Source organism: Conger conger, chromosome 19 (genome assembly GCF_963514075.1).
Source record: "Conger conger chromosome 19, fConCon1.1, whole genome shotgun sequence".
In the NCBI taxonomy this organism is placed as follows: domain Eukaryota; kingdom Metazoa; phylum Chordata; class Actinopteri; order Anguilliformes; family Congridae; genus Conger; species Conger conger.
In genome coordinates, this window is record NC_083778.1 from 4,210,401 (window position 1) to 4,223,111 (window position 12,711).

At 45.4% G+C, this 12,711-nt stretch overlaps 1 protein-coding gene across 21 annotated transcripts in view; it reads right to left on the reverse strand.

The window, feature by feature from the left end:
• Window positions 1–12,711, reverse strand: part of LOC133118954 (NACHT, LRR and PYD domains-containing protein 12-like) — a 687,468-nt gene that overhangs the window by 230,917 nt on the left and 443,840 nt on the right. Inside the window, exon 12 of one of the 21 annotated variants that reach the window (XM_061229300.1) lies at window positions 10,676–12,550. The exons of the other annotated variants lie outside the window; for them this stretch is intronic. Within the exon in view, the coding sequence (XP_061085284.1) occupies window positions 12,523–12,550 (28 nt within the window). The 3' untranslated portion in view covers window positions 10,676–12,522. Of the gene's footprint in view, window positions 1–10,675; window positions 12,551–12,711 lie in introns of those variants that run through there. 21 annotated transcript variants of the gene reach the window in all.

Below are 12,711 nucleotides of genomic sequence, written 5' to 3' on the forward strand. Positions count from 1 at the left end.
CGAGGCACCACACTATGCATTTATACATCACCCACTACACCTCAGGATCCACCCCGAGGCACCACAACGTCAACTAACATACACATACCCCCCTACACATATACACATAAACACACTAACACACACACACACACACAATTGGGACACCACGGGATTGAAACGGCCAGTACGCCGGTGCCGGGAGCTGGGGAAGGTTATTAACCATGTCTATTTCCCAATCTCGTACTTAACAGAGCGGCACCTTGGAGGGGAGCGCCACCCTACAAAAGGAAGTGCTCAAGAACAGAACGGGGCTCAGGATAGAGGAGGAGAGACGCGGAGCTAGTGAATGCTACGGCCATTGAAAGCGCACACCCCCCTACTCAAGAGAGCCGTGGCGGACTTCGCGGAAGACACAAAAGTCTGGATTCACGTGAGCGTGTAATTCTAAAAATACCCCAGCTAACCTGTCCCTCTCCAACTGCAGACGAACTGACTGGCTAGGTGGAGAGGGAGGACTTCCAACGCCGGGGAAACTCGAGGAGTGGACAGCCCCGCCAACGACCAAGACGGATCAACGCAACCGCGGGGATTCCGGCTCTTTTTCGTTTTTCTTTTTTGATGTTCCTGAATTTTTTCTGTTTTTGAGAAAGGACTAAAATTTTTTGTGCAGGACTACTGAGACGTGCCCTGAAGGCACTCATAGAAAATGGATGTATGGATGGGATGGATGGATGGATGGACAAACACTCACATACCCCTCCGACCCCCAACACACATAAACACATACTGTGTCACCACACACACACACATCAAAGGAGGGGTGTTTATCAAAATGGGTGAAATAACTGGATTAAAATTACCCTGTAACATTACTCCTTCTCATGCTTCATGTCTTGTACATTTCTGTTGCCTCATTTATCAAACGTGAGCCAAACAAACTTGACCGTGAATCATTCGGAAATGCATTGACACAAATAATGAGGGATGGATCAAAGCTTTTCACAGTTATTTTAATTTGCAGTGGCAAAATTATTTTAATAAGCCAATTGAATATTCAAATTATTTATCATCTAAAAAACACAATTGGATTCAACATTAAAATGGGTGATTAATTTGGGTAATCCTGATTAATTCATGCTAAACTGGAGTTGAACATGAATTCCATAAAACGCGTAAACAAAGTTTGCTATAAATGAGGCGTACCCGTCATAGCTTAGACAGTCCTCCAGAGTGCAACATGCGACCAAAAATCTGTCTGCCTGACATTTAGCAGGTCTGTCTCTGTGTGACTGCGGTGCCCGTTACACCTGCCCCCGGCCCTGAAAGGCCCAGCCCAGACCCAACATCATCGGCGGAGGTAACCGCTCCACCACCTGTCTCCCCTGTCCCCGGGAAGATGCCTAAACCTGACCTAACATCTTCATCTGACTCCGAGCCAGAGCCAGAGCAGACCACATACAAAAAGGCCAAAATATACTGCCTTGCGCAAAGAATGGCCTGTCCAATTTCCGTGGCTCAGTTATGATAAAACGGCCAACATTATGCATCGCATTTATTGCAAAGAGTGCGGCCAAAGCATGGCTGGGAACAGTGCTTTTGCTGTCGGAGCATCAACGTTCCGAATTGAAACGTTAAAAAAGCACAATGTCTCCAAGAAACACGTCCTGGGCGTGACAGGTGCGTGGCGGGCAGAGGAGCCCCCCTCCCCACAGCGTTTCAGCGCCAGGCAGCGGAAAACCGAAGCAGTGAGGAGTCAGAAATGATAATACAATGTAACACTGCTTAGAATATAGCCAAAGAAGACCTACCGTTTACTAAACTTAAGTCCCAGATCATCCTTATGAAAAGGAACGGGTTAAATGTAAACCCGTTACAGCCATGAAACTGCCTGTGCCCAGTTCATTGGGGTGATCGCAGAAAAAGACGTCTGTACAAATCGCGGATTCAATGTCATTCATGACTGATGGAGAAACAGACATTTCCACTAAGTGTGGGAGTGTGAGATCGTCTAAAGCCGCATCTTGTACAACGGGAGACCGGCCAACATATTATTGGCCACATCGAGGTGGAGCATAGCCATGTTATACATAGTAACCCCAGCTCAACTTAAGCAGAAATAAGACATGCAGCACATTAAAATAGTCATTATTCAGATATGAACAATATATGAGTATGATTCAATAAGCATCCATAGGGCCCTAACTATGGAATCTGGCATTTCATATATTCTGTTTGATTTTTTCATGATCATTTTCTCTGTTTTAAAGCCATATTGTCCTGTGGATGTTCACATAAAAACTCTTGTAGTGGCTTAAGGAGATCACCACTATCTCTTAAAAGTGGTTAGACATGCTGTCCCACTGCAACATGTCCGGTTAGAAACACAAGAGTATGCCACTGAATTCAACACTTAATTTATCACTGCCACAGTTAGCACACACTTTCAGTTGAAGATGTGGTTCTGAAAGGGATAATTATCTAACCTTGTAGCATTATGTACATGTTTAACAAGCACAAATATGGTTATAACATGTGCGACATTATAATCTAATATCAATAAACATGATGCATCCACCTCTACACTGTATTAGAATATGGACACTTAACCATTCCACAGTCAACACTGCCCTCTGCTGGGTTCAAGGAGCGACATTTCTCACACCTGTTGGCTGACAAAAAGGTTTACAAAATTGACAAAAAGTTATTGAAATAGGTGAAGGTATAACTTTGCAAGCTAACTTGCCACATGATTGTAGTTGAGTAATAATGAGTAATAGATGTGAAACATCTGTGTTTAGGCTACTGTAGCTGTTAAAATAGGCACAGAGAAAATAAAGCGGCTGTCAGAGGAACCAAGAGCAGACTCGGGGAGAAGGTGAAAACAGGCAGGCTTTCATGAACAGTGGGCAGATCCAAAACACAATCCAGAAACAGGTAATGGTCAAAAATCCAGACAGACGGGTACATAAAGGGCACACAGAAGAGTGGTCGGATAACAGGCAGAGTTCAAGAACAGGAAGGCAGTCCACACAGTTACATTTTACATTTTACATTTTAGTCATTTGGCAGACGCTTTTAATCCAAAGCGACTTACAAGTGCATAGGTTCTACCACAAGTCAAAGCATCACATCCAGAACTAGAAAAATACACCTGGACTGCTGTTCTAAACATATAGTCGTCATCATAAGTGCAATTTATTTATTTATTTATTTATTTTTTATTTTTTTTTGGGGGGGGGGGGGGGGGGGGGGTTAGACAGGGATAGGGGTATCAGAAGGGGGGGGCGGGGTAAATCAGGAGGGGGGACTAAGGTAGAGTTTGAAGAGGTGTGTTTTGAGTCTGCGTCGAAATAGGGGGAGGGATTCTGCTGTCCTGACAGTGGTAGGCAAGTCATTCCACCACTGAGGAACCAGAACGGAAAACAGGCGTGAACGTGCAGCTCGACCGCCAGGTGCCCGTAGAGAGGGAATCGTAAGGCGACCAGAGCTGGCAGACCGGAGTGGTCTAGCTGGGGAGTAGGGAGTGATCAGGGATTGTATGTAATGTGGGGCAGTCCCCTTAGCAGCCTGAAATGCCAACACTAGGGCCTTGAATCGGATGCGTGCGGCAATAGGAAGCCAGTGGAGGCCAATGAGAAGCGGGGTGACATGAGCCGACCTGGGCTGACTGGTGATCAAGCGGGCTGCAGCATTCTGGACCAGCTGGAGGGGCTTGATGGCGCACGCTGGGAGACCGGCTAGGAGGGAGTTGCAGTAATCCAGGCGGGAAATGACGAGCGCCTGGACTAGGAGCTGGGTGGCTTTCTCCGTCAGGAGATGACGGATGCGGCGTATATTAAACAGAAAGAACCTGCAGGTTCTGGCAGTGGAGGATACTTGTGGAGCCAGGGAGAGGCAGTTATCAAGAGTTACCCCAAGATTCTTTGCCGTACGGGAGGAGGAAACTACAAAGTCCTCCACAGTCAGTGAGAGGTCGATTGACGGAGAGGACTTAGCAGGGATGTAGAGAAGCTCAGTTTTGGCAAGGTTGAGCTTCAGGTGATGGGAAGTCATCCATGCAGAGATATCAGCCAAGCAGGCAGAGATCTGTGTGGTGATTTGGGTGTCAGGGGGGAAGGAAATGAAGAGTTGGGTGTCATCAGCGTAGGAGTGATAAGAGAAGCCGTGGGAAGAGATAACAGAACCAAGAGACATGGTGTATAGCGAGAAGAGGAGAGGCCCAAGAACCGAGCCCTGCGGGACTCCAGTTCGTAGGGGTTGAGGGTCGGAGAGTGCGCCCCTCCAAGTCACCTGGTAGGAGCGACCAGAGAGGTAGGAGGAAAACCAAGCGAGTGCAGAACCTGTGACACCCATCCCAGACAGCGATGAGAGCAGAATCTCATGGTTGACTGTATCGAAGGCGGCCGACAGGTCGAGGAAGATGAGGACAGAGGAGAGGGATTTTGCTTTAGCAGAGTGGAGTGCCTCAGTGACCGCGAGCAGGGCGGTTTCAGTGGAGTGGCCACTCTTGAAGCCAGACTGGTTGGGGTCATGGAGATTGTTGTGGAGAAGATAAGTGGACAGTTGGGAGCAGACCGCCCGTTCCAGGGTTTTAGCAAGAAAGGGAAGAAGAGAGACAGGCCGGTAGTTGTTCAGGGCAGAGGGATCGAGAGTAGGTTTTTTGAGGAGGGGAGTGACTCTGGCCCTCTTCAGGGAAGAGGGCATGGTGCCGGAAGAGAGGGAGGTGTTGATTAGAGAGGAGAGAAAAGGGAGAATGTCCTCAGATATAGATTGTAGGAGGGGAGAGGGGATGGGGTCAAGAGGACAGGTGGTTGGGCGGTGGGAAGTAAGGAGTTTCAGCGTGTCGGCATCAGAGAGGGGAGAAAAGGAGGTTAGGGAGTTGGGGAGGGTAGGAGGGTCAGCAGGGGTGGAGGGTTGGGAGAAGGAATTGCGAATAGCATCGACCTTCTTTTCAAAGAAGGAGACAAAGTCATCAGGTGTGAGTGATGAGGGGGGTGGGGGGGGAGGGGGGGCCAGAAGAGAGGAGAAAGTTGAAAACAGTTTGCGGGGATTAGAGGCGGCCGCGTTAATTTTCGAGTGAAAGAAGGAAGATTTAGCTAGAGAGACAGAGGAATGGAAAGATGATAAGAGGGCATGGAAGGAAGCCATATCACTGGGGAGACAGGACCTTTTCCATTTTCTCTCCGCCGCCCGCAGTTCGGTTCGGACAGCTCGTAGAGCATCAGAAAGCCAGGGACTGGGGGGGGAGGCCCGAGGTAGTTTGGTGGTGAGGGGACACAGAGAGTCAAAGGAAGATGAGAGGGAGGACATGAGAGTTGTAGCCGCATCATCGGTAGACAGTCGAGAGAAAGACTCCGCAGATGGTAGGGAGGAGAGGATTGTAGATGAGAGGGTGGAGGAAGACAGGTGGCGTAGGTTCCGTCGACAGGTGACAGTGGATGGTGGGAGAGATGGATGGGTGTTAGAGGAGAGTGGAAGAGAGAAAGAGATGAAAGCACACAAAAAAAAAAACCACAAAGTCCAAAGCCAGGCAGAGATCAAAAACAGGAAATCCAAAATCAGAGCAGACCAGACGGAATTACAGGGGTAGGCATGGGGTACAGGGGGCTAGAACCAGGACAGGAAAATACAGGGACAGACTCAGAATACAGGGTATGGCGAACTAGCGTTGAGCAAACAAAACATCTGTGGCACATATACCGGTCTAACAAGTAGAAACAAGAATCAGGTGTGTGAACTGGGGAACAGATCAGGAACCCGTGAAATAAATGACAAGAGACAGGAAGGAAGTACGTATAAGGAGTGGGAGGCGGAGACAACAAATGGAGCACAGGTGAAACAAACAAATGAGTGAATGGAGCAGGAAACAGACTACGGAAAGCACAGAGGTAACAAAAGCTTCAGTCTTCAGTCTGACATTCCACTGCTTAGCCCCATTTTACTCCGCACGCAGCACGGCTCCGGTGTGTATACAGCACCTAGGACACCGCAGAACATTTTACACCGGCTCCATTCCTTTTTATTCCTGTCCTATGTGGCATATACGCAGTGAAGTAAGCCAATTAGAAACAAATTATGTTTACATGTTAGTATGTTTCCAACAAATTTTGAAAGACAGTCATTTTGAATTTTGAAAGTGTCTTTAATCTTTTCTCGGCCAACTCTTTAAATTGCCAGAAATTAAATTCCTTACTCCTTCAGGTATTTTAGAGGCATCAATTTATGCTAATCCTGCGCATCAGTTTTTGTTTCCGACTGATTGGTATTCATCAGCATACATATGCGGATAAGAAAAAAAGCTGTGCCTAGGCATTCCATAAATCCGGTGGAATTTGTTAGTTTGCTTTCCGTAACACATAAATTTAGACACAGATTGGCAAAAATATTGATAAATGAGGCCCACTGTGTGCAGACAAATGAGAAAAGGGGTAACATGGCTCAGGCAGTAAGAGCAGTTGTCTGGCAGTCGGAGGGTTGCCAGTTCGATCCCCCGCCCGGGCTGTGTCAAAGTGTCCTGGAGCAAGACACCTAACCCCCAAATGCTCCTGACGAGCTGGTCGGCGCCTTGCATGGCAGCCAATCGCCGTTGGTGTGTGAGTGTGAGTGCACCTGGTAGACTCTGCACTAATACGAGTCAGGTTCCGTGCTGGTGGTTTATTCGCTAAAAAAAGGAATTTATGAGAAAAGGTAAGGAAGGCGTTCAGCTGAGAGTGTTTATGTGCTGTCGCCTTCCTCAAGGGTTTTGTTTTTCTTTGGACTCGTGTGAGTTGGCGGTAGAGGGACGGTGTCCCCGGTACATGTATTTTGGTTTGCGTTTTGTCCCGAGCTGCGTCTCGAGGTTTTTATTTTCGTGCTTGGTTTTTTTCTCGCCAGGTTGTATTTTATTTTTGTTTCTTGGTCTGTGACCATTTGTGCCCAGCTATTGGCACATATCCTGAGTTATTGGTTCGCCCTGTTTGTTAAGGGTTGTTTTCTGTTTCCCTTAACCGTTTTTGGGCTATTTCTGTTTCCCCTTTATAAGATTTAAGTGTTGTTTATTTCTTTTCCGGGAGAAGTCTTCCCGTGGCTGTGTACCCCTATCTCTGTCTACTAGTCTAGAAGGGTTCTAGCATTGGTCGCCCTGGGCTCTCCGCCCCGCTCGCCACCTTACACAGAGAGGTGTGTAGCGGGTCTGTATGTGTGTGCGCGCATGTGTGAAAGTGTCGACATTGGAGACAAATGGTCTTTTAAAGTAATGAAGTTAATTAAGTAAAAAAAAAAAAGGTAGTGGGGTGAGGTAATAACCATGAGCTCAAAGAGTTCAAAGAGGCAAGACCCAGAATTTGCGGGTCCTATGAAAATAATGCATGACAGTATGGGTCGGCAACCACACACCAGTGTATTATCATTTTATACTGTAAAAATACATGTAAATGGAAATATGTTTGGATTTGTGAAGAAAAAAAAGAAACAATGTTAAGACAGGAAAAGCAGGCTAAGAGGGAAGAAGGAGATACATCTGCAGTAAAAAAAAAGAATAAAAAAAATAAATAAAAAAAATGTATTACTTTCTTTGTCATTTTTCATTTATTTATTTATTTATTTTTATTCAGTGTTACCTCCTGTAGTGCATTTCAACTGCTCTTTTGATCCAAATTTAGCATAACTCGCCGGCATATACAAAATTGACCTGGACCTAGATTACCCTGCGTGTCCGCCAGACCACTATCAGCAACACCCGGCACAGCTGCCCCTGCACCCAACCACCGAGGAGCAGAGTCCAGTGCTGCGAGACCCCCACTTTCCAGCAGTGGGGCTGCGGATAGCGGAGTCAGGCAACAGCCTCAGCAAGCCCAGATTCCACGGGAAAGGTCATTTCCACCACGGGTGAACTGCACAGAATGCCCAAACCCCAGAGTGGGTCAGGAAGACCAGGGTCTGACGGTCCTGCAACTCGTCTCTGGAAGCTGTCAGAGTTGCAGGCCGTGTGTGAGGACCTGCAGATCCGAGTCAGGTGGGTGGAGAAGGTTTGGTGAAACTGTTAATGATGTTCTTGAGAGACTTACACAAAAATACGATGCACACAGCGGAATGGAGAAACCTGGAGATAACATGCCAGTCTCGCCCCGTACAGAACCCAGCTGACTAACTGCTTCATGAACGGAAAGAGCTGGCTTCAGGATACTGGACTTTGGGAAACGGCTCCCCAGGGTAATGTCACGATCCAAAACCCTGGTGGCTGCCCCGGATGGAATGGCTGGACTCAGATGCCACAGGGCGCTGGTGCTTTCCCGAAATCCTGGCAGCCAAACTGGAGTGCAAGGACAATGAAGGTGTGCAGGGCGCTTGCACGGGGTGGTGAGTCCGCGGGTTTTCTATATCGAACGCCTGCAAATTCATTACCAATCGGGTTGTTGAAAGTAAATAGGCGAGCATTAGTTATTGTAAATATGGGGGCTGGTCATTCTGTAATAACAGCTAAATTGTGGGGATCAAAGCCTCCACCTTGTGGAAAAACTGTGGTCAGTCAAGATGCCAGAGAAGGTAATACAACAGAAAAGTTTATAATTCCTTTATTGGTTCAGGATAACAATGCAGGTTCTACTATCATTTTAAAACATGCATTTACATTTTCTCCTGTATGTCTGGTAAACCTGCTTGGCAGAGATATTAGGGTAGGTGGTAGAATGCACAAATGACGGTTTAACAATTGGTAGAATTAACAGTGTAGAAAACTTTGAAATGTACTTCTATGCGTGGGATCTGGACAGATGCCCAGACACAGCTAAGACCAGGTAAATATGCCAGTGATGGAGGAACTGGGATGTAGCAGAGGGTTTGAGAATGTGTAGAAGATTGATGTAAAAGATGTACTGAACAGAAGAAAAAGGGGTTTGAGTACCTTGCTCAGACACAGGACGAAATGAGGCACTGGTGAAAAGCCAGTGAGAATGAAAAGAAAACTGCATGTAGGGAAGGAGTAGAAATTGTGTACTAAATTGTTTTTGGTAGGATAAGATTTTTGCATTGTCTGTACAATTGAGCTCAGCACAACAGCCATTTTGTACCATTTTGGGAAGCGTACCCCATGTGTCTCTGTGTAAAGCCTCAAACAAAAAAATGGGAGGACACAGGACCCTGGGTTAAATTATGTTTGGACTACAGACTGCGAAGAGAGGAGAACTCACAAAATATTCTCCTCTCTGTGTGTTAATGCACACCAGTTTCCAGATTCTCTGACAGCATTCATGCATTGCCTTGTGACACTCATGTATTCGCATGTGTCAGACCCAAAACTGAGTGCAATCCCCTCTCAACTGTGGGCCATGCCCAAATATGATGTGGGGCTCATGACTGGGGCTACTCTACTTCAAGTTACCCCTAAAGTCAGAGTACAGGCCATGTAAACGCAAATGTCCCCTCTGCCCAGAGGCTGAGGAAGGAATTGGCCCTGTTTTTCATGCGTTGTTCAAAGCTGGTGTTGTGGTTCCCTGCCCTAACTCTCTGTGCAATACAATTCTGCCTGTAGAAAAAAAAAAACACAGGTGTAAACACTGTGCTCCAGTTGTATCTAACCTAAACTACTTGTGTGGCCCAAGTCCCAGGCAATGCAAAACATTTCACTGTGATCGATCTTGCTAATGTTTTTTTTTTTTTCAGAATGCCGCTTTATATATTGATATTGATATTGATTCCCAGTTCTGGTTTGCTTTTACGTTTAAGACAAAACGATACACCTGGTTTAGACTACCACAAGGGTATTCTATGCTGTTCTGCAGGAGAATTCCAAACAGTTCCAAATACTAATTCGGTATGTTGTTGACATTCCCAATTCAAGATTCGCTCAATCTGCTAAAATTCCTAGTAACAGGGCCGCAAGGTCAAACAAGAAAAACTCCAGTTCACCCTGATTGAAGTTATATATCTAGGCCACTAAATTTCTATTTGGGAATTGACAGAATCCAGGCGATTCTCGATTCTCCTAAACTCCAAAGTAAAAAAAAAAAAAAGGCATGACAGGTTATTGTAGACAGTGGATCCCTGACTACTTGACCCACGGCCTAAATCTCTCTGCTAACGATAAGGTTACATGGACAGAGACTGCTGACATGTATTTTCACAAATTAAAACGAGAACTGACATCAGCCCCGACTTTGGGCCTTCCTGACATTAACAAACCCTTTCTTTTGACTATGAATAAGAAGGCTGGTTATATGACTGCTGTTTTTCTGCAAAAAACATGGTAGAAACAGGCCTGTTGCATATTATTCTCAGAAACTTGATGCTGTCGCTAGGGGTCTCCCCCCTTGTCTGCGATCAATTTCAGCAGCTGCTTCTGCTGTAACGGCTTCTCCATCGATCGTTGCTTATCGCCCATTTTTGGTTCCTCATGCAGTAGCTGAAATTCTGCTAAAACAGAAAACTTCTCATTTCTCATTAGCCCGATTTCCGGGTCACTTGTTTGCCCAGGCTGCTGAACTTTCTTTTTGCTCTTGAATGCGCCTGGTATTTGTCCCATGGTAAAACTGTAAATATTTTCACTGCCAGCAGATATGCTTTTCAGGGTAGTGCGATTTTGGAACACTTTGGGAACACAGAGGTTTTCTTACTTCTTCAGGAAAAGCTATTCAATATGGACATTTGGTGCAGAGCCTCCTACAGGCCATTATTTAGCACAATGGTAATACGTATTTAATATGCACTCATATCAAAAGCCATATTAATGTGATAACCAATGAAAACAACGTGATTGGTAGCCATAAATATGAAATATATAATATATGCACTAAGTTTTATTAAGACACATTCACTGTTAGTTATACTGTATCCTTTTTACTGTTTGTATGCACTTCAGAAAAAGACCACTAGAGGTCCCTCTGGAGCTGGAATGGTCCGAGAGGGGAGCAAGGGTTTCAGGTGTGGGTCCTGCGGGCCCTCGAGGAAATGGTGGAGGGAACATGTATGCTTTTACATATTTCCTGTCGCAGTGGGTAATCTGGTAACCAGAAAACAATGATAGTGTTGGCTTCTGCTTTTGGATTTCCTCAGAGCAATAGAGAGAGTTGTGTCAATGGAGGGTAAAAACAGTGGGCGGTCATGTGGTTCATGAAGGCTTCAAATAGTTTCAAATATCATCGGTTAACATTAAATTAATGAGGAGACGTAATTTAAGCAACATTAGATTAGATTACATGCCATGTATTTTATGTATGGCGAATGGTCTTTAATTTTTTGAAATATTACAAACCTAAAGAAACAACAAACAGAGGGCTCCACAACATTTAACAGCTGGACAACAATAAACGGTGACAAAGTAACAAAGACATTTATGTGTGTGTTATTTTAAATGAGCGATTTAACTGTTAGGGTGTGAATATGGAGTGGATGTGTTGCGTGTGTTTGCCCTGGGAAACGTGAGCTAGCAGCCGGGTGTGCACCCCAAACTTAGTGCACTCTATTGAAATAGTGATATGAAACCGAAAATGTGATATGAAAAGGAAAAACAAACACAAACACCGTATGATTATGGCGGTTTGGTGTAGGTAGTGTCCCGCTCACAGCCAGGGACAGAGCCCTCTGGCACAAATGAGTAAAACCACACCACCAAAGCAGTCCATAGTACCGTCATAACAGTTTCATAAAATCCTGCGGGAAAAATGTAATCCCATTCACAAAAGCCAAGATAAATGTCACTAAAAATCGTCTGGAAATTCAAACTCCCAGAGACATTCATGGCTACTGTTGACATCACATCAGTGTAGCCTATGTCACTGGCTTTTTAGAGTGGTGTGACATGATTCAGTAAATGTGGAAAGTGCACCACTGAAGGAAAAAGGTCAGGAAATGCTGGACTAAAGTCACGGATCAGTCACAGCACAGATGTTGAAAATAACAGTAAACTGAAAGAGCCAGAAATCACAGAGTGTTTTTTAAGATTAATTTATTAAATAAACCAAAGACCTTAGGTGCAGTAGTGGGAAATGATTGAAATAACACACTGTAGCAACTGTAGCAACAGCAACAAGCAGTTTAACTTTTTTTTTTAAACTGCTCCAAGGATAAAAGTAAAACACACTTATAGGCTGATGTATTGGATGGCTTTGAATTATCTTGGAAAGTAAGAGCATGCCGTTTGTCTTTAATTTAGCAGAACATTACATTACATCTCAGTTATTTAGCTGACAGTTGATTAGACAAAGCAGGAGCCAATCCCCCGGGATCAATGTGGGGCTAAGGGCCTTGCTCAAGGGTTCAGCAGCAGCACAGATCTTACTGCAGCTTCACTGGGGCTTGAACCACAAACCTTCTTGTTCCCAGTCAAGCACTTCAGCCACTATGCTATAGGCTGCCCCCTAAACTCAGGCTGAAGTTTTTGACTGGACTGTGATTAACTCATCTGTGACTAGCTGCTAAATCATCCCCAATTTGAAACATTACAGTGGATACTTCCGGGAATTGATGCAATATACGGGTCGGAGTGTAGGTTTAAAAGCACACATTAATTAAACAATGAGCTATCGAGTTCAGAAGCATGGTCACCTGTAGGTCTATATAAGGCAACTATAAGGTTGACAGTTGCCGTACAAAACTGTAGAAAAATCACAGAAAGCATAAAAACAGGGAAACCACAGAGATGCCAAAAACAGGGACCACCTCCGAATCAGTGCAAGTAGGCAAGAGCACCGATTGGGACACAGCCGAGGAATGTCCAAATGCCAGCCCGACTTGCTCATCCTGCCAGCTGAGTGA